We start from the raw sequence: 22,680 nt of genomic DNA on the forward strand, positions 1-22,680 counted from the left end.
GCTCCGATCCTGGCTCCGATTCATTCATTCCTCAGCCTCTCTTTTTCCTTCTCTCTGCTCTGTCACTCACTCACACACTCACAAACACACGCACCTCCCTCACCCAATCACAAACCTGCTATCCTGGTCAGCACATTCAATGACATCACGTAAAACTGAACATCAACTAATTAACCAACATCATAACTAATTAATAACTAACTGTAGCAAACACCAAACAACCAATCGGTTACAATACAGAGCTGAACAGTTCCTAAATGACTTCTCTGTCAGGTGACATGCTTTTAGCAAATTCTGCCAACATACTGTGAACTGGAAATGTAAAAATAAGTGTGATGACCACTTGTCATCCAAAAGCCATGTGAAAAACAGTGTTGCATCAATACATTTAAGGATTTCATTAACGGACATTTTATTCACTGACACAAGAAGCACACACTATATGGTGGTAAAATAAGTGTAAAGGGTAAAAAACGGAATTTGGAAAAAAAAAATTGGATTTCATAGGGCACCAGGCATTAAGTGGTGAATTTAATTGCTCAACCTTTAATGATTATACACCATAGTTTTATTACTTAATTTGTTAATTCTGTCTTTGCCTGGTTCTACTTGACTTGAAAGACTAAATGAATAAATGGTTTTTGCTTGCGTCATCACAGCATTCTGTTTCAGACGTGTTGTTTCAGTGATAAAAGTCTTTTTTTTCGGTGGCCGAATTTTCGTTGCATCCCTAATGTAAACATAGTTTCAACCCAACTGCAATGTCTGTCATTGCAATTGTCTAAACATTTCTTTTCCCGCCAAGGGTATGAGGGTGTGGCAGTATTAGGGGGACAAGGTGTTTAAGTGGAGTACAAAACCTTTTTGGAGCCAACTTGACGAAGTTCGGACCTGTGTTAATTTTGGCGGCTATTTTAGATGTAGTCTTAATCTTTAGACCAAAGTGCCTGTTAGTTTTAGTCACATTTTAGTCTTTTCAGCCCTTTATAGTTTTAGTCGACGAAAAATCCAAACATTTCAGTCTAGTTTTAGTCACATTTTAGTCTTTGATTTTTAAAGAAACATTTTCTCTCTTTAAAATAATTCATGTAGTCGATCAGATAGCGGTATTGGGGCTACCAAGTGTTCAAATAGTCAATATTTCACTCCTTTAACATCGATGAGTAAAGGTAATAAGTTACCCCAAAAAATAGTACTCAAGTAAAGCAGTAGTTTTTCATGCTTTGTTTCTTTTACTGCATAAGTTAAGGAATATAAAGTTGCATGTACAGGTAGAGTTAAAACAACGTTCTGACAGGGTTAGGGTTAGAGTACACCTGAAGTCTGGTAGCCGCAGCTACTCGTGCATAATCAGAGTGAACTCCCTCAGCCAGGCGCTTCGCCCTTACACAGATGCATGCAGGGAATCCCACAGAGTCGAGTCTTTTCTTCACGTCCTCAGTCTGTGGTCTTGTGCCCATTGTGTGGTGTGATTATCTCATATTGGCCTGCCTGGTGTCTGACCGTGGACTTGATAAATGCCCTGCAGAGAGAAAACAGCTCCTCTCCTTTTGTCATGAATCCTCAGCACAGTGCAGCCACTTATCGTTGTTTTAAATGTCGGCACTATCTCTTGTTTTCTTTGAATCGGTGAGTAGCTGAGAACCTCCCAGAACAACACGTGGCTTTTTTTTCTCTTCCCTCTTCTCTTTTTATTACTGAGTTTCCTCACAAGGTCAGGGTTTTCTCCTTCTATGCTCCTTGAGGGTAATGAAACGCAAACGCTGTATTGAAAGGCTTTGGGCGCACAGGATCGGGGAGAATATGAAAAGCCTCGCATTGAAGTTCAAGGAGATGAAGTCAGAACTCAATTTTTATTTTCACGGCTGTAATTTAAAGCGATGCACCGCTGAATTCCTGCACTTAGTTGCTTTTCTCATGTGCTTTGAGTGATCAGTTTATAGCAGGAGCACGCGCTCTCTCTCTCTCTCTCTCTCTCTCTCTCTCTCTCTCTCTCACACACACACACAGAACAGTTGTCTTTCCCTTTTAATCTGAGTGAGATGAAGAGAGTCTGTGATTACTCCTCTGAGAGTGAATGGAAAAAGAATTCAAAGCGGTGACTTATTTGGTTTTTATTTATATATTTTACACTTTTCGAGAGGATCCTGTCAGAGCAAAGACTGTGTTCAGGTAGTGATTGATATTCCTCTGAGGAGCTCAGGATAGTAAACCTCAAATTACGGTGAAATCTTAGTTCAGCTGAAGAAAGCTGCAAGTGTTCACGTGCAGTTCATGTGTGCTCGGTTTGACTTACTCGGAAAATATAACCACAATGATCATTTCTCTGTGACTGTTACAGATATTTATCTGGGCGTCTAATATCAGAATGCTGCCAGCTTCAGGAGTTTCCTGATAATAATTATTTAAAGGCCCTGAAAATGTAAATGGAATATTTAAAATTCACATAGAATATCAAAATGTAATGTGTAATCAAGCTTCAACAAAAATCTGAGTGAAAATAAATATCCACAACACGGAGCATTTCTCAGGACAGTGAGGGCGTGGCCTAACTCTTTGATTGACAGGTCAAGAGAGAGTTCACAGCCTGCATGTTTGAGCCGTCTGACTCTGAATCTAAAGACATCAAAACTCCAGAATCTGAAAATGATTCATTTCCAATGGTCTCTGAGTGCTGAGTCACAAAATACTTCAGAATCAGGACTTCTATCATTTATTAGTTTTATCACTCCGTAGTCTCCGGGGCATCAGGACCATGGGACGCCCGGAGCAGAGGAGGCTGAAGTGTAGTATGTGCACGCCCGGAGCAGAGGAGGCTGAAGTGTGGTATGTGCACGCAGAGGAGCTCGGCTCCGGGTGTCAGACGGAGCTGTTTGTCTAAACTCTGAGCTGTTCAGGGAAAGTTAGTGGACCGGTCCTGGGGAAAGTTAGTGGACCGGTCCTGGGGAAAGTTAGTGGACCGGTCCTGGGGAAAGTTAGTGGACCGGTCCTGGGGAAAGTTAGTGAACCGGTCCTGGGGATAGTTAGTGAACCGGTCCTGAGAAAAGTAAGTGGACCAGTCCTGGGGAAAGTTAGTGGACTGGTCCTGGGGAAAGTTAGTGAACCGGTCCTGGGGATAGTTAGTGAACCGGTCCTGAGGAAAGTTAGTGAACCAGTCCTGGGGAAAGTTTGTGGACCGGTCCTGAGGAAAGTTAGTGAACCAGTCCTGGGGAAAGTTAGTGGACCGGTCCTGAGGAAAGTTAGTGGACCAGTCCAGGGGAAAGATAGTGGACCGGTCCTGGGGAAAGTTAGTGAACCTGCTTTAGCCACTCGGCCGCGGCTCAACTCAACCGTGTCCCAAAATTTCCCCAAATCCACCGCAGTTATGAAAATAGAAGAATGACATCAAGCTGTCATCTTCAGCGGTGGATGTGCAGACAGGGACACACGAGCACAGCTGTGCAAAGAGCAGAGAGACAGCTATACAGACAGATTACAGGCAGTAGGTGATTAGCAAACAAGCTAACAGCTAAGACAACACTGAGGGGAGCTGGCCAAGACTTCAGGAGACGGTCTGAGCAGGAGCGGAGTAGTTTTGTTGAACATGTGTGCACGTGACTCAGTGTTTCATTTCTGATTGGTTGGACATTTATTATGTAATAAATATCAGGTTAAACCAGCCCCCTTAAAACCCAATGTGAAAAGGTGTAAAAAAAAACTTAATTGAACATATTTGAAAAATGGATCGAAGTTGAGTACTAATATTTTTACATAGTTTTTAGTTTTCACATATGGTCTGAAATATTATAGGTAGAATGTTTTTGTTGATTTGGGTTCCCAGGGCCTTTAACACGTTTGAAGAGTGTGTTTATTTACACACATCTATAAGGCAGTGTCCTTTTTAAAGGTAAAATCAAACCTGTTAAATGTTCTTCTGCAGACACCATGAGGGGCTGTGAACCAAGCTGCCTCTGTTTTTAATCTGGGACTCTTCAGACCTCATTGTTGAAGATGATCCCCACATCTCTCCGTCCGTCTGAAGCAAACGAGCCATTCATTTCAGTCCATAAAACAGTGAATAATATGGTCATGTTAGAAATGGTTCTTCAGGGGCTGCTTGCTGAGCTGCTGCTAACTTCAGCTGTACTTGTTTTTCTTTTGAAGGGATAGTTCTGTCTTTCCGTCGTGAGGTTGAATATGTACTAATGAATAGTAAGTGTATTTACACAGGGGATCCCAGTCAGCTTGGCCCTTTTGTTTAGACGGAGGAACATATGTGTCTCGCCTTTGAACAGTGCAAACACATACGCTTTCTGAAGTGTTGAAAAATGTCTCAATGTTTACCTTTTATTTAAACTCAATGATCATCGAGGGTCGGCTCTCATTTAAAGTCGAGCAAGAGAAGAAACGGAGCGTGTATCATTCTTGAGCAGAGATTTGAAAATACAGAGGCGGACCAAAGTGTTCGTGTTTACAATGCATGGTGCATAAAAACAAAACGCATAGCTGGAGCGAACACTCGCAGACATCAGTGTTCGAGTCAGAGCTTCGAAGTGGTAGAGTTGACTCGGTTGATAGCCTAGCTTCCGTTCAGTTCCAGTCAGTTTCTCCTCGAAGGGGCCAAGCTGACCCAGATCCTCTGAGGGTGACAAATACAAACACCCAAAAAAATGACGACAACGATTATCTTCCAGATGTCTAATTCACCCTTTTAATTCCTGAACTTTGTCGCCTCGCTCTCCTTTGTGTGACCTGTTGTTGATCCAAACCATCATGTCTGTCCTCTTGTCTAGATGTCGGCCTACGGACAGCAGGGACCTGGCGGCTACAGCCAGCAGGGCCAAGGCTACTATGGTCAGCATGGACCTCCCCCTCATGCCGGCCAGCCGCAGCAGCAACCGCAGCAGCAGCAGCAGCAGCAGCCTCCATACGCCGGCCAACCCCCGGGCAGCTCTGGAACTTCTTACCCCCAACAGGGCCACCCGACACAGCCTGCAGGCCAACACGGGCAGTCAGGACCCCCATACCAACAATCCCAAGGCCCCCACGGCCCTGCTCAAGGTCAGCCTCCCTACAGCCAGCCCCCACAGTCTCAGCCAGGGCAACCGGCCTACGTCTCACCCCAGCAGCAGCAACCTCAACAGCAGCAGGGACCAGGTCCTCAAAGTCAGCAAGGCCCACAGGGCCAGCCTGGCTATCCACAAACCCCAGGACCAGGGCAGCCGCCACCGCAGCAGCAAACTCCACAGCAGCCGCAGCCGCAGCCGCAGCAGCAGCAAGGGCCCCCACAACCACAGCAGCAACAACAACAACCACAACAACAACCAGGAGGGCCTCCTCCTCAGGCCCAGCAACCCCCAGGACACGGCCAGCAGGGTCAGCCATCACCTTACTCGCAGACGCCTCCCCTGCAACAACAGCAACAACAGCAACAACAACAACAACAACAACAACAACAACAGCAGCAGCAGCAGCAGCAGCAGCAACAACAACAACAACAACAACAACAACAACAACAGCAACAGCAGCAACAACAACAACAACAACAACAACAGCAACAACAGCAACAACAACAACAACAGCAACAGCAGCAGTCACCATATCAGAGGTTCCCACCTCCTCCACAGGTAATATCAACACACGCTTCAGATCCCAGCTGGACTGACTCTGATGAACCTGGACTCTGACTCCAGGTTCATCCATTCTGTGATCTGTGTCTGTATCATCACCTCCTTTATGTTTCTATAACAGGAACTCTCCCAGGATTCCTTTAGCTCCCAGTCCAGCGCTCCTCCTTCCAACCAGCCCATGGCTTCCAACAAGAGCAGTCAAGATGACAGCATGCAGGGCCGGCCATCCAGTCTCCCGGTGAGCGTACTGTCCTTTCTTTTTACGTCACACTTGTGCTTTTCAAAACATTTTACAAAGACCAGAGGCAGACACGCAGGTTTCCTAGATGAAGCATTACAGGGACTTAAGTTTATTTCCATTTTTAGACATTTACTTTTATAATTTTTGACAACCAATGTGTGAACTCATCCTACTGCCATTACTTCCACCTTCTAACACCTATATACGCACAGATTATTTCACCAGAACAGATTTTCCAGATCTCGTTCAAGTTTGGTTTTGAGTGGCATTCTGTGTCATTCAAACATATTTTAATTTGTACAAAACAAACTGCTCCTGGGTTTGGACTTAAAACAGCCAAGTACCTAAAGTAACTGCAGTTATCAGTAACTCATTCTCATAGCAGTCAATACTAAACTAACATAAAGGACCAGTGAGGATAAGCTGGAGGGCTGGAAGTCTTTAAATTTGAGTCAGAGTGATAAGAGATTAAGACCAATACTGATACTGTTGTTGTGTCTGTCATGATGACCTTTAAGTTGAAATCATAAACTGACTTGAAGACGTGGATTGTGCTCTGCTAGGTGACAAAGCTCTGCTTCCTTAAACTAATCACTTTAAAAATATTCACTTTATTTTACACTGAAACTAATTCTCATGTGACCTGTTGTCTAAGTACGTTGAATTGTCTGTTTCCTGTGCTTTCAACTGAGCTACGGGTATCGTGAATCATGGATTAGAGATGCACCGACACTGAAAGTCAGGGTGGGGACAAATACCGGTGTTTATACCGGTGTAAAAAAGCTCATAACTGGCTCCAATATCCTTTTTTGTATTTGTATTTCTTCTTTGTTATTATTTTGCTGATTTTCAAAGAAGGTTTCACTTTCAGCAATGTGCAGTTTCTCTGCAGATGTATAGCTCTCTCCACCAGAACCATCTATTTGGTATTTGAGCTCAGCCTGCGGTAGCATTGAAAGTTGTGAGGTAAAGATGGACTCTGCCATTTCTGATACTGTACCTGCCCACGACCAATCAGCTGAGACTTGTTTCAACCAATGGAAACCTCCAGTCTAAAAATATGAGTCCAATGTGAAAGTGCTAAAAACTGCAGTTCATTGAGGATCCTCTTGAGGCTGGCTGCAGAAGTACTGGAAACCACATACACACCAATTGAAAGAAGCTGATCTTTACAGCAGAAATAAACATGTTTACAGCCTGGTTCAAAAGACCAGTGTAGTCTGGATAGCTCATTTCTCGATCAGCACACACTGTATGGGGGTGAATTTTTTTCTAACGCGGCAATTTCGAAGATATTAAGATTAACTACCAATGAGAGGCACAGCTGACTTGATTAACAGGTGGGAACACTGTAGCTATTGGCTAGGAGGCTCAAAGCCCGCCTCTTTACGTCACAATCACTCGACAGCAGCAATATGGCTCTCGCTGACGATCAGCCTCAAAACAGCGCTTGGGTGACATCACGGATCCTACGTCCATATTTATACAGTCTGTGGTTTTAACCCCCTTTGAGAAGTCAATCAAACCAGCACCTCATTTTCTTTATTTACTTAAAGTGCACCACTGTTTGCTTTAAATGCTCGATTATGACCTTAACGAGGGAGAATAGTGTTTAAAAGTGGCGCTGCTGGACTCATGCCTCCAGCAATTGGTTGCATCTTCTGGGTATAATATCATAACACGATATAACACCTCTCTCTGTGTTTAAACTGCTGTATTGGTGCCACTGATGTGCAGGAAGCAGCTCACTTTATAGATGAACTAAAGGTATTAAAAGTGTGTCTCATGCAGTGATTCCAGCCTCCTCCTGTGTCTGTCAGGCTGGACTTTAATATGCAGCATACATATCAAGAGTATAAATGTGCCATCTCTTGATTTGCCTCTTCTAAACACACACAACAAAGTGATGCCAAGGATGAGTTCAGTGAGCTCCAGCAGTGCAGGTTTCGAAAGATGTGTTAGAAAAAAGTGTGAGAGGGCAAAAAACGAGCGTTTCTGCCAGGAAGAGGATTGTTGAAAGTGAAGCAAATCTGGCTCCTGATAGCCCTCTGGCTAAGATAAAGGTGAGAGAACCCCTTTCCCTCCCTCCCCACCTCACCTCACCCCCCCCCATCCTCCTGTTAAAGAGGTGTCTCTCTCAAACACGTTGCAGTTTCCATGGCACTGTTTATAGGTCAGACTGCGGAGCTAACCTCATTCTGGGCCTCAGGGAAGGAGAGTGAGAAATGAGATCATTAATGAGAGAGAATGAAAGTGAGGGAGCGAAGTCTGCGGCGAAGGGAGGGCTTTGAGGGGGGGGGGGGGGGGGGGGGATTGAGGGATTGAGGGAGCGCAAGCAAATAACTTCAAATAGTGTGAGTGATTGGTTGGAGTGGGAGACGCTGAGAAGGAGAGAGAGAGGGAGGGATGAGAGGCAGTGCTGTCTATGCCAGTAGGGGATGCCCTCAGGATGTGTTTCCCTCCTCTTTTATTTATTTCTCTTATTTATTTATACATCTCTCTGCGGGCTCCACCATTGGCCGAGCAGGCCAGGCTGGGGCTATTTTTATTTATTTTCCTCCGACTTCTCGGGGATTCCCCATCGGTGCTTTGTGATTGGCTGTGCGAGGCTGTAATCTCGTTTAGGTGGAGATGAACTTTCTTCTTATCCTCCCTCCTCTTCGCCCTGTGCACATGACACCGTGTGCAGATGAGACCGTGCTGGATAAGAGCGTAACCCTGACAGACGACTGGACTCCTACAGGTGTCATGAGCAGATAGGCAGGGCAAGGCAAGTTTATTTAAAAAGCAGCATTCATACAAAGAACAATTCAAAGTGCTTTACAGAGTTAGGAACAATCAACAAAAACATACAGCAAACACTTCAAACATTTACATTTATATGCAGACAGTTATGTTTGATCTACTCTCTCTCTCTCTCTGTACTTCTGTAACTTAACATACATAGTAAATAGTGTTATTTATTTATTATTTATTTAAATTAGGAGGGATTATTATAAATAATCAGCCCCCCCTTCACTGCTCTGAAGTCCGTAACTTGCAGAGTCTTACTGTCCAGCCGGACACAGAACCACAACTGATCTTGTCTTAACAGAAATGAACCTTTAATCATTCGATTCATCTCAGAACTTCTTCCCAAGGATTAAGACTCACACATTGAATCTTTTCTGTGTCAAGTCGCAGCCTAAAGCTGGCTGAGACCTCCTGACGCCCCCGCAGGGTCCCTGTATGCCCAACATCTTATAGATCCAATATCAGGTTCATTCCATAAAGCCATACCTTGTCAGAAAATATCCAATTTAAAATATGACATTAAACAAACATAAGCATGAAAACATCAAATATTTTAATATATAAGATCAAATAAGAAAAAAAGGAAAATTAGTTTAAAAATGTCATAAAAAGGCTTGCTTGTTCAAATAAATTAAAAGTTTGTAGTAACAGAAATAAAAATGATGGTTGAAAGATGAGTTTGAATCATTTAAGGGGTGGAGTATGCAGCTAACAAGAGGAATGTTTTTTAGTCTGTTGGGTCTGTTTTTTAATTGTATATAATACACACCCATGTTAACTGTGGCACCTGAAAATGAAGACTTAAGTTTTGTATTATATTATCACACATAGAGGATCCATGCTTAATGAAACCTAACTGTATTGTAACAAACAACTGTCTGATGTCAGAAGTTCATATTCATCCAACATGTCTCCTTATTCTTCAGATTCAGAAGCACCTCTTTGTTCAGTTTGTTCTGCTAATTCCACAGTTTTCATTTTAAAATCGCTGTAAGCATTCAGAGCTCCTGAAACTGAGACTCGTGGAAATGCTGCTGACCGTGTTTCACTCTGAGATGTTGATGCAAACGCTCACATTTGCCTTCCAACAGGCCAACATCATTCAACATGTGCTCTTAGTCTTTTCTAATGCGCCCGTGTCTGTAACCTCCAGAAAATTCAAACGCTTTGGCTTTCAGACATCATCACAAAACATAGACGGTGTGTGTAATTCTGAATGACTCCAGGAATAAAATGTGCTTCACAAAGAGCTCTGAGAGCAACTCGCTGAGGGAGTGTAGTGTCTGAATTTGCATGAAGGTGTGTTGGAAGTGATATAAAAACTGTTACATTTGTGAACATGGAAATGTTTCCATCTCATGGCAGATTTCAAAACTTTAGCTGATTTGGATTACCCTGCAGTATTGTTCCTCCAGTGTGACTCAATATGAGTTTTATTTAACAGATTAAAGCTGGGGTTGGTAATCAGATTTAGATCCACTTTTTGTTATACTGGTTAAAATGATCTTTATGTCCTGATGGCAATCATTACTGTAAGGGCCGAGTTACATTCATACATGTTAAAAGTAAATAAATAATCAGTATAATTTAGGGTTGAAAGTCAATCTTTATTTTCATTGTGTAAGTTAAGTTATAAAATGTGTTAAAAGACAGCTAAAAGTAATTTGATTTAATTCATCTGAATTTTCCATAAAGTTAAAAGCAGTATGGTATTGCTGTGACTTAGGTTACTGTCACTGAGAGAGAGAGAGACAGAGAGAGACAGAGAGCTCTTTAGTGTTGTGGTAGGGTGAGGACTGTGGCAGAGAGTTGAGGATCAATTAAGGACCGAGCCACATGGTTTGTTACTGTAGTATAGTTCATTGTCTAGGAAAACTTGACTTTGAATAATCCAGTAAGATCGCTTAACAAAACTGTGGATTAAAGGAATTTGTTATTAGTTTTACTTCGAAGTCCTGTGGGAGTTTTTCCTCTTCAAGTGAACATAGACGAGTAAATCCAAGGCCTTTTGATCTTCAACCTACCACAAATACATAAAGTGTTCTTAAAAAAGAGGTAAAAAAAGCTGCAATCTACAGCCGGATTAACCCTGGTAACCCTGGGAAAACACCAACCAATCACTGCCATCAGGAGCCAAATGATGAAACCAATCAAATGCCCTCCTCCTGCACCGAGGAGGCGGGCTCCAAGCTCCAAGGGGAGGGGGGGGAGGGGTTAGATGGAGTCCTGAGGAAATGCTACATTCAAATACATGCTAGTTTTCCAGGACTACCAACCCTAGCTTTATTTAATTCATCTGAATTTTCCATAAAGTTAAAAGCAGTATGGTATTGCTGTGACTTAGGTTACTGTCACTGAGAGAGTGACAGAGAGAGAGAGACAGAGACAGAGAGAGACAGAGAGCTCTTTAGTGTTGTGGTAGGGTGAGACTGTGGCAGAGAGTTGAGGATCAATTAAGGACCGAGCCACATGGTTTCGTTACTGTAGTATAGTTCATTGTTTAGGAAAACTTGACTTTGAATCATCCAGTAAGATTGCTTAACAAAACTGTGGATTAAAGGAATTTGTTTATTAGTTTTACTTCTTCAAGTGAACTCAGACGAGTAAATCCAAGGCCTTTTGATCTTCAACCCACCACAAATACATAATGTGTTCTTAAAAAAGAGGTAAAAAAAAGCTGCTATCTACAGCCGGAGTAACCCTGGGAAAACACCAACCAATCACTGCAATCAGGAGCCAAATGATGAAACCAATCAAATCCCGCCCTTCCGTTCTGCCAGCCTCCTGCACCGAGGAGGCGGGCTCCAAGCACCAAGCTCCAAGGGGAGGGGGGGAGGGGTTCAATGGAGTCCTGAGGAAATGCTACATTCAAATACATGCTAGTTTTCCAGGACTACCAACTCTAGCTTTAAGAAGTTGTATTTCTTTAGTTTGACTCCAGAGAAAAAATAACATCAGAATAAAAACTTGAATAATGTGTGACAGTGGTTGAGGTACTGACCTCAGACTTTAGACTGGCTGTGCAAAAAATTGAGTCGCTCACCAGCAAGCTTATTGTCTGATTCAAAAGTAACTGCAGCACAAAGAAATGCAATTATGTAGCTAATTACATTTACATATTTGTATTATTTTACCGTCCTCCGTTTACTGCTGGTTTGTAAAAACAGCCGATTACACTTTTTCCTGTTAATTCAGAAAGAAGGTGTCCTGTTCTTGTGCTGGTGCATTGTCACGGATGATAGGGAAGTCTAGTTTTGAATAAGAGCCATGCTTTCCAGATTAAGATACAGCTGACGATAGGTAAGTGCAGAAAGAGCTCTTTAGGTTTCATTTGAGGGAGGAAAAAGGTGTTTATTTTGTAAGAACCTGCAGAGATTTGCACAGACTCCTTTGACTTAATCTGGCTTGGAACGCGTTTGAATCCCGATCCAACAGCGGCTGAGAGGTAAGCACTATTTAGCTACTTTAGTAGCTTTCACACGGAGCCAGCCAGACATCACCTCATCCAGAGCACAGATGGGTCTGTTTGAGCCAGGTGCTGAAAGCCCAGCGTCTGTTAGGCCGCTGTTGAGGTGGGAATAAAGGAGTACAGGAGGCTCAGCGCCTGCTGGAAGGCGCAGGTAGGAAAGCAACAGTCAGTTTGAGAAACAGGGCTGCGGAGGAGGAGGAGGAGGAGGAGGAGGAAGAGGAGGAGGGAGGGGAAGCACAGGCAGCCGTAGTGGAACAAGCTGAGCAGGTTGAGCTGGTTCCTGGCTCCAGGACACACATGCACAGTTTAACCGCTGAGTATTTACCATGCTGACGGTTCCCTCTAACTGATGCTGTCTTCATGGAAGTGTCTGTACACCTTCACAGTGCAGGCATGTAGCTGATGAGAATCTAGAGCAACCAGCAGTGAGTACAGCAACAGGAAAACAGTCGTCTTTGTGCTCAAATATTCCTCTCTCTTTATCAGAGAATGTCTCTCTAGGAAAGGAAGTGAGCCGAGAGGAAGGAGGGATTGAAGGAGTCTTTTGTATTTCCTTTATCACAACTCAAACATTGTATCTTATGAAAGGGACGCTTCATCTGTGTTGTAAGGTTACTCCTCTGAAGACACTTCCTCGCGCGCTACTAGCAGCACCTCGTCCTGCTGCTGGTTAACGAGACTGCCACACATACGGGCTGTTAATGGGATGTGTGTGTGTGTGTGTCTATAGATGTGTGTGTGTGGGGGGGATGATTATTCAAATAATCGTTGAATAGATGCCAATGATGACACCAAGGTTCCTGACAGAAGGGCGACAGGGAGACACCAAATTACCAAAAACACTGTGCCGTCCAGCAGATCAGGTTCACCAAAAACAATCATTTCAGTTTTCTTCTCATTAACACTCAAAAAGTTTAACTCCATTTATGATCTCACATCTCTGAGATCAATGAGGCTTTCATGGAGTCATTTGTTTTTCAAAACAGATACATTTGCAAATCATCTGCAAAACAATGTAAAGAGATCGTGTCGTGTTTTTTAACCCTCCTGTTACCCTCAAATGTACTAACATCTTTTATCCTTTATTTAAAGCAATTTAAACCTCCAGAAACTGATTGTGACCCAGGTTTATGTGTCAGATACTTTATATTTCTTTGTTGACTACCTAAATAGCCTTTAAATAAAACATATTTTAAGCATAAACACAATTTAAAGCATTCAGAAGGACTTTATTTTTAAAACAGAACATCAAACTGCTGCGAGTTTGTCACACTCTCCTCCGCCCTGCCTTGTTTCTATGTTATCAAAACGTATGACACAGGACTCATCATTGAATGTCTTTAGACACATGGTGGCTGGAAATATTATATCTCAATCTAAATGTTGGCGGTTCAATCCCAGCTCCTGCAGTTGCATGAAGAAGTGTCCTTGGTTATAGTGACCTCAGTATCATCCAAAACAACCAAAACAAATGTGTGTAAAATGTTGATATTTCTTATGTTATATACAGCTAAAACAGCCTGGGGTCAAATTGACCCCAAGGAACACCGATACTTACATTTTTACAGGAAACATATCAACATCTTAATATTATGTTTCACAGTTGTCCCCATTAAATTAGAACAAGTCATGAAATATGAAGCCAAAAAACGAGGTTAGTCATTAATTTAGAGATGTTAAACATTGAATGGGGTCCAATTGACCCCAAGGATAATAGGAGGGTTACAGATGGACCCCAGTGGAAGCATATATAAAGAAAACAGTACTGGCCCCAAAATAGAGCCTTGAGGGACCCCACAAACTAGAGGGGCCTCTGCTGAAGAGTGTTGGCCAAGGTGGACAGAGAAGGTTGGAACCATTTCAGGACATTACCTTTAATACCTAAACAAAGCTTGAGAAGAATCTGGTGATCAACTGTATGATAAAAGCAGTGCTAAATGTCTGGAAGAGCCCTTTAATAATCAAACTCAAAGTGACATGGTTGCTCAGCCAACAGATGAATATCAGGGAGTGAACTGATGTCTTAATCGTGTGGTCCATCATGTCTCCAGCAGACCTCTCTTTGCAGGCTCTGCTGTCATTGTCCGGCTCTTAAAGTCTCTGGAAGTGACACTTCCTGTCCACGTCAGCTCATGAGAACCACTCTGAGACCACCACCACCACCACCCCCACCCCTCTCCTCCCTCCCTCTCTCCCTCTCTGTACCACCTTCTCAAATCTCCTTGTCCGCGCTCCCACGTCTTTTGTACACCCCCTTTCTACGCTGTGGGACTAATCCCACTCAGGACCGCCCCCCGGTTGTGATGCTCCTCTTTTCTGATGTGTCTGAATGTGCTCCAGACTCGAGAGGAAGGTCACATGTTGGTCACACACTCGCAGTGGAGTTTGTTTTTTCTGTCCTCGAGTCTCCAGCCCCCCGCCCCCCCCCCCCCTCGCCATTTCCAAATAAGAGGTTTCATCTGGAGGGCTTTTATCTTGAAGGAAGGGCTGACTCTCTTTATTTTGTATATCTGTTAACATGATGTGATGAAGTAGAATCTTTTATTTATCAGCTTTAAATCCACTGCTGAGGAGTCCAGTATGAAGGAGTGTTCGGTGAGGGGCCTCGAACTGCAGAGGATCATCTTCCTTTCTCGATCTGGTCCTCGTCTCCCACCTTTAAATCCACCTCAACATTATTAGACCCCACCCTTTGCATGAATCCAGTCTTACCCAGCCCAGGGACCACCCACATTACAACAGCAGACCCCCCCCCCCCCTCCCTTTAATGACCTTTAATGTTATGTACCAAGCCTCCTGATCTGGAACCGAGGGATCCTCCAGCCCTGGTGCTGATCAACTCTGAGTCCCCCCTCCTGCAATCCCCATTCCCTGCTCAGCCCAGCCCCGCTCTGCTCTCCTCCTGCAGCTAAGCTTGTTTTTGCGACATAGCTCTGGAGCAATCAGCCTGACAAGGCCGGCCCACTTTTTTCCCTTCTCCTCTCCCCAGCCCAGCCCCCTCCTCCTCCTCCTCCTCCTCCTCCTCCTCCTCCTCCTCCTCCTCCTCCTCCTCCTCGCCTTCTTCAATATGAAACTGTTTTTTGCAGCATTTCTCTCCTTCTCTCTGTTTTTTTATATATATTTCAGTCTCTCTTGTTCCTCTTTCTATCTAAATTCTCTTTCGCTGCCTGCGCCCTCCACCCCTCCTCCTCCTCCTCCTCTTCCCTTCCTCGTTCTCTCTCTTCTCTCAGTAAATCAGCTTTCATAACGCTGTGCAGCGCAGCCTTGTTTTGCGAGGCTCTGACGCTGCCAGTATTCAGAGTCCGGGGCCGGTTTCCTGTTGCTATTCTGGGGCCCTTGCTTCCTGTGAGGACATGTCTTATTCAGATTCCAGGGCGCCTCTCACTCGCTCTCACTCGCTCTCACCCTCCCTCCTCCCCCCTCCCTCCTCCCTGCTCTCAGCTCGTCTGTTTCTCTCCCCCGCTCCCTCTTGCTCTCACCCTCTTTCTCTTCCTTCTATGTGATTTTTAATTAATGTTCTTGAGAAAATTCAATCTGCTGACAAAGTGTGTTGTTTTTGCGTTTGCTTCAGTGAATTGTTTCTCAGCTCTTCTCAAACCCAGAGCTCTGTTTTTCCTCTTTAACACACACACACACACACACACACACACACACACACACACACACACACACACACACACACACACACACACACACACACACACACACACACAGAGCACTCTCCCTCTCCCTCTTTCGCTCTCTCCGCTCGCTCACACACTCTCACACTCTCCCATGCCCCTCCCCTCTGCCTCCATTTCTGCTGGGCTGAGCTAGTTTTGCAGCACAAAGACTGTGGCTGACTGCAGCACTGTCTGTGCTCTCTCGCTCTCACTGGAACAAGCTGCTGAGGCTGGATGGATGAAGCCGGCCTCACAATGAAATTAACCCTCACTCTATGAAATAACCTCCATATTATTTCTCTCTCCCCTCCCCACAGTTAATTCTCTGTCGGTTGCTTTGGTGGCGCCCTCTAGACAAGCTGTGTGTATGTGTGTGTGTGTGTGTGTGACAGTGGAGGGGAGGGGCGCTGCTGCTGCTCTAGAGAACAGGCAGACTGGCTATAGGGGTCTGGAGTCCCCCCTCCCTCCCCCTCACCCCGAGGCCCCTCCAGCCCCCTCGCTCTCTGCATCCCAGCACCCCTCACCTCGGGCTGGGCAGCTGCCTGCCTCACTCGGGCATCTGTGCGCTGCCCTGGGACTCCCTGCTACTATTGTGATCTCTACAAAAGGCCCCCCCCATACACACACCATCTCCCCATTATTCACAGCAATCAGACCCCCCCTCCCCTCCCTCCCTCCCTCCACTGCCTCCCTTCATCTTGCTACGCACAGACTGCAGCAGTGTTTGTGTGTCTTGCACCCCCCTTTTTTTTTGTGTTCCCCCCACAGAGAAGCTCAATTAGGCAAATGTGGAGCGTTTAAAACAGAACTCTGTGCTCATTGATTAAGATTCATTGTTGGCCTTCCTTTTCTCTCTCCAGTCCCGTATCACTCAGGAATGCTCAAGCAGAGCACTATTGATCAGTGTCACATGTATTTTTGATTCTCTGGCAGACTTTTGGATTCTGCTGCTTCACTCTTTCATCTAGCACCCGTGTGTTTTTGTGTCCGTGTTATTATCCGCCCCACGTGGCTGCGGGTGATAAAGCAGCAGAGTAATGGTGATCTCTGGAGAGCTGGAGGTAGTAGACAATGTGTCTGTGGCACTGATACTCCACACTGGATACCCGACCCCAGGAGGGTGCTCCCTCCCGGCTCTGCTGACGTGATGACGTTTGTTGTCGCCTACATCTTGGAGAATTAAAAACTGAGCTGAGACGTTTCTGCTCCATCAGTTGAGCAGCTTTTGGACGATCTTCTCCACGGTTCACCAACGTGAGGATGGGCTCATGGGTGTGTGGTGCGCCTATAGGTGGCTCAAACTCTACACAGAGTTTGTCTTCAGTCTGAGCTGCATGTGAAACCCTGTAATGGCTGCTGCTGCTGCTGTATGAGGCAGGGGCCTGCCTTGCTTCTCCTCCTCTCTCCAGTTCTTCCCTCATAGTGGGATGGGAGTGCCCCCTTATGGTTGAGCTCAGCCCTGCAAACCTGGAGCTGGGGCTGTAGCTGCCTGTCTTCTTGCCTTCTGTGGACTTTAAAGAAGCTCCTTGTAGCTCCAGGATGCAGCTGGGACACTCCGGGCGGAAGCTGGGAGGTCAGGGAAACCTACCTGTCCGTCTTCTTCCTCAACACTCACCTTCCCCTGCCTTTATGTGGCGAAGCTGCCGCGTGGAGTCGTCACAGGTGGTTCCACAGCTTTGACAGGCTGAAGTTGAGTCTGTGTGAACACCTGAAGTCTGTCTGTTGTCGGAGCGAGCGGATTCAACACTTTGATTGCAGATAATGTGCCTCAGTGAAATCACGTTCAGAGGCTGCGCGAGAGAAAGAAGAAGAGAGACCCCTCTTAGAAAGTGTGCGGAGGAAATTTCACTTGATCTCCAGCTTAAAAGAGAAGAGATGACTTTTCCCATGACCCTGTTTCAGAAATCAAAAGCCCACTCTGCCCTGAATGAATGAGTGGTAAAAGCGCAGCGCTGAAGTGTTCTCAGTGACGAGATCCACGGCGTATAAACATCAACATCAGGGACTCGGGAAAGACGGCGAGGAAGCTCAGGGTTTGGATGTTTTGTGTTTGTCCACTCTCCATGTGTCTCCCAGGCCTCCTCCTCTTCCTCCGACCTGCAGGCTGTAATTAAAGCAGGGGGGGGAGGAGCACTGCTTTGGTGCGTCTGCGTTTCCTGTAACAATGACAGGCTGCTTCTTTTGTAGTAGCTGACTGCACCGTGACCCTGCCAGGCTCACAGGGAGGCCGCCGGGAGAGGGAGACAGACAGACAGAGGGATGGCAGCAACAGGGGGGAGTGAGTGAGGGAGGGAGGGAGGGAGGGAGGCTGTGTCGACTCCAATGTGTCAAACACGTGCATCACAGTAACCATGGCAGCCCTTGAGATGCAGCCATTTTTTCCTCCTCCTCCTCCTCCTCCTCCTCCCCTTCTTACTCCTCAGCTATCACCTCACCACAGAGGGATGTGTGAGCGTGTGTCTGGAGTGAGTGAGCTCTTTTCTTCCCTCCTGTATATTGTGTTCAGCATCTGGAGGCCTGAGAACGAGGAAGCCTGCCAACTAGGCGGCGGTTGGTGAAACCCTGAGGTATGAGGATGACAGAAGACTGGGTCAGGGAGAGTGTGTGACTGAGGGATGAACTCTGCACCCCTCCTCCTCCGCCTCCTGCTCCTCTTCTCTCCTTCCTTACCACCACTACCAGCAGATCTAGTTACACTACTGGCCAGGGTCACACCATCCAGATATGTTTCATTATCTCAAGCTGCTTCTTCTTCTTCTTCTTCTCTTCTCTCTGTTTCTCATGAGGTGCAAAAAAAGAAAAAGCAGCAGAAGAAGAAATCGGCTGGCTTGGCAGACTAATGGCTCTGGTCGGGCTTGATTGATTCAGTGAAGTAATCTGCAAATGGAATACATTAGAGCAGAGCAGATGACTCAGAGCAGAGAATATGGGAATAATGGGAGTAGTAAAGACTCTCTTCCTTTTTTCACCTTCAGGAGTCAGAAATGTGTTTTTGAAGGATTCTCAGGTGAATTTTTCAAAGCAGACTTTGTTTAAATCTGCAGTTTTAGCTCTTTCTAACCCTTAAAAACGACAACCAGTGCTCTGCAGCCTTCTCTCAGCTCTGAAGTTCCATGTTAGGCAGTGCTGTGAAAACACAAAATGGCTGCCATAGAGAGGAGCTTGTGGAGCTCCACAGAAAGAGTTGCAGCTCTCTGCTTCTCTCCACAGCACAGCTCGCACGTCCTCCCTCTGCCTGCACGCACAAACACGCCGTGCTGTTGTACGTTCTCGTGCTATCAGCTGTTTTAATTGTCGTGGTTTAATACTGCGTCCCCCTCCCCAAGCTCACAAACAACCCCCTCCTCTCAACACACACACACACATACACACACACACACACACATACACACACTCCAACTGTCCCTCAGCTCCTCCTCATGCCTGATCCATGTCCCCTTCATCATTCACCCTCTAATGATGAGCGTGTTGAATAGCAGAGCCACAGCAACATCCGTATCATCAGCCTCCCCTCCCCCCTCCCCCTTTCCCCCCTCCTCCTCCTCCTCCTCCCTCCTCTTCCTCTCCTCTCGCTGTCCGGCTTGTGCAGTCAGCAGAACAGGCTGGTGCTGTGCAGTATTGAGTCGGGAAAAATCAATGACTGCAGAGTGGGAGTAGGTAGGAGCTGGTGTGTGTGTGTGTGTGAGAGAGTGTGTGTACAATGTTTCTGCTTACCCAGGCTGAAGGATCCGAGCTGTCAGCTGCCAGATATTTACAGAGTTTGCCCTCTATGCTGCATACATACATTCATGTGTGGCGGATGCATATCAGAATAATTTAGTATGAACCCTCATTGTTGAAATGATTCCCCGTCAGCGGCTCGGAGGACGTTTGGGCTTCAACAGAAAGATTCAGGAAGTCTCTGAACTCTCTTTTTTGATTCTTTCAACCTCTGACTCTTTTGTTCTCACACTTTGTCAAAGTTTCTCAGTTTGTGCACATTTTTGTGTCATTAACTTTTCCAGTAGGCTGCTTCACCGTGCAGCCAAGTGTTTCCTCTTTAGCACAGGTTCCCAAACTTTTCAACCTACGACCCCCAAAATATTGGTGCCATAGACTCCCAACCCCCACTGTCCCTCAAATACCCCTTTTGGACAGAGGCAGTTTCAGGGCCGGTTCGGAGCCGGCGCTCAATTGAGAACCGGTTTACCGTGTTTCGACTCTGAGTTAACCCGGGAAAACCGGTTCCAGAGCGGCTCCAACTCTTTGCTGGTCTAGAACCACAAACCGCTTTCGTCAGGGGCGAGGGCTGGGGGAGCGGGGTTGCCGGGATTAAAAACACAAACCAAACATGTTTCCACCATTGTCCTGCAGCAAAAAAAATCAAAGACTAATGGATTCCAAGGCAAAGCAGCGGTCAGCCGAGGAGACAAGCTGCCGTTGTCCGCCATCGTTGTTATTGTGAGGGAAAGTTTGCGCTAGGGCTGCTGGGAAAAGCGGTCACGTAAATCTGACGTCATGACGTGCCTCTTCCACGGGCTCGAGCAAGCAGAAAAACAAACAGCCTTTTAAGAGATTCATGACTAGTATGCATTTGTAAATGATACATTTACAGATCTGTGTACAGGTGTGTGGATTCATGTACACATCTGTCAATCATTACCGTAGTTGTAGATATGTTTACACATTTGTAGATGTGTGTATGCCTTTGTGGATCATAATACACAGGTACAAATACTTTTGCAACAATAATAGCTCCATATGCAAGCATGTCTGAGTGTGTGTGAGAGCTCTCTCTAGCGTGGTCTCAAGTCATGCCTCGTACTTCTACAGTGACGTAACACGACGTAGAATCACACGCTGGGAACGAATGTTAAAGCATCTTGGATTCAGTGTGAAGCACAGAGGCGTAGTGGGGCAGATCTTTGTGTCAGTGTGAGTAGGTCTGAAGTTTGGGCTCAGGTCTCTAGCCACAGATGTTGCCCATGTCCCTTTTGAGGTTGAGTTATGTCAGCTGATGTCTGATTAGATTTGAGGATAAGCTCATGATATAACAATCGTTAGCTCCCCAAAAGTCTGTGCAGTACCTCAGATTCTTGGTGCAGTTTTTCCTCCCGGTGTATGGACACTCTGCAGTTTGTGTGTCCTCTGAAGTCATCCAGACTCCCCGGCATAACACCAGGACTTGACCCCTGACCCTCCTGCTCTATGGTCCGGGTCAAGGCCAGGGTTGTGCATTGATCTGCAGCATTTATGTGTGGCTGCTGCTGAGGTGGTCATCCTGGCGTCTGTTCCTGGAGCCTTCAGACGGAGCGCTCCCGTCAGATGACCGGTCTTGTGATGTCTGAGTGGAGGTGGGACGGTGCTGGTCGGGGAGAGGGGGGTATGTAGGTCAGCTGACAATGCTGCCTTCTGAAAAAAAGATCCCGCCATGGTTGTTTAAACAAGGAATGTGATGCTGTTTGATCTCTGCTCTCTGCTCCTGAGCGCTAAGATGTGAGCGCGCCTTGTCATGGCTGCGTCTTGTTCTGACCTCTTTTTACGTCTGTGAACATTAATGAGAATCAGGGAATGAAACAGTGAATGTTTCTCACCATGTGGAGCCTCCTGCTGCGTTCACGTGGACTTGGTGTATTTCCTGTGTGGGTCAGAAAGGCGTGCGTTCGTGCAGGCAGGAAGAGATGGAGGGAGGGCAGAGGGAACAGGATGGGGGAGGATTGTAGGGGTGAGTTCTGAATCAGCGTTCTCCTCCTGTCACTCCCTCTGGGGTTCCTCCATCAGGTCACGTCCCAAAAATAGCAACGGGCGCTGTTTCAAGTGCAAAACCGCCGGCTTTGGGGCTGCAGCCAGCCTGCGAGTGTGAGATTTCTATGGGAATAGTTGGCCACCTTCCAATGAGTGCTTTTTTTCCTCCCTCCTTCCCTCCCTCTCATTTTTTTCCCTCCTCCTCCGATGTGACTGGCAGATGAGCTTGCATTTCTGAGCGAGCACATGGGTTGCACGTGAGTGGCCAGTGTGTAAACATTCACCTCCTCACAAACATAATAATCTCCGGCTGCCTCCCTACCTTCCCGCCTGCCCGCCTGCCTGTCTTTGTGTGACAGCCAGCGCGGCTCGGTAACAACACCACATGGCATCAGAGCCGGTGCCCAGCACCAATTATTTCCACCGCTTCCCCAGATGACTTGCTTCAAAAATGTTTCCCTCCACTTTCTCTGTGCGAGCCGAACAAACGGAGCCCTCCCTGCCAAGACGGATCATTATCGGCGCTAAAGGATTTGAAAAGATGTAAAAATAGTTCACTGTACCCGGACATGTGTTCGTAACATAATAGGCCTGGCAGGCATGTATAAGAGAACAACAGACTCCCTGGGCTGTGAGGCCTCAGTGCATCTCTGCGGTCTTCATTTGACTTTAACGTGACTCTGACATCAGGAGCTTTCTTTATGATCACATCCTCATGGTTCACATTCCCCACATTTCTCTGCTGCTCTTGCATATCAATCAATCTTTATTTGTATAGCGCCAAATCACAACAAACGTTATCTCAAGAGGCTTTTACAAACATAGGAGGTCTAAAGCAGGGGTTCACAAACTTTTCAGCCCGCGACCCCCAAAATATAGGTGCCAAAGACTTGTGACCCCCACTGTCCCTCAAAGTGATTCAATGTGGCTTCATTTAGCTGGTCTGCAGAGAATGAGCCTACCTATATGAGCATGTGTCTGTGTTTCCTGTGCTGTTATGAATTAACCTACTGCTACTGATGCTTTAGATAATTAACTGTTCACTAACCCTAAACTTAGGAGTCATCTGGAAACAAAGAAAGACAGAAAACTCATTACAATTTCTATTTTCAAGGTTTTATTTCAAGTTTAGCTACTATTTTTGTCAACATTTTTATTATAATGGGTAAAATGTGCTATTTT

The 22,680-nt window shown here is 45.8% G+C and overlaps 1 protein-coding gene across 4 annotated transcripts in view; it reads left to right on the forward strand.

The window, feature by feature from the left end:
* Positions 1–22,680, forward strand: part of arid1ab (AT rich interactive domain 1Ab (SWI-like)) — a 94,849-nt gene that overhangs the window by 45,417 nt on the left and 26,752 nt on the right. For 2 of the 4 annotated variants that reach the window (XM_034704401.1, XM_034704403.1), the window contains exons 3-4: positions 4,773–5,606; positions 5,731–5,847. In XM_034704401.1, the coding sequence (XP_034560292.1) occupies positions 4,773–5,606; positions 5,731–5,847 (951 nt within the window). Of the gene's footprint in view, positions 1–4,772; positions 5,607–5,730; positions 5,854–22,680 lie in introns of all 4 variants that reach the window. The other 2 variants (XM_034704400.1, XM_034704402.1) reach the window with 1 other exon arrangement.

The sequence above is a fragment of the Notolabrus celidotus genome, chromosome 16 (assembly GCF_009762535.1).
Source record: "Notolabrus celidotus isolate fNotCel1 chromosome 16, fNotCel1.pri, whole genome shotgun sequence".
Taxonomy (NCBI): Eukaryota; Metazoa; Chordata; class Actinopteri; order Labriformes; family Labridae; genus Notolabrus; species Notolabrus celidotus.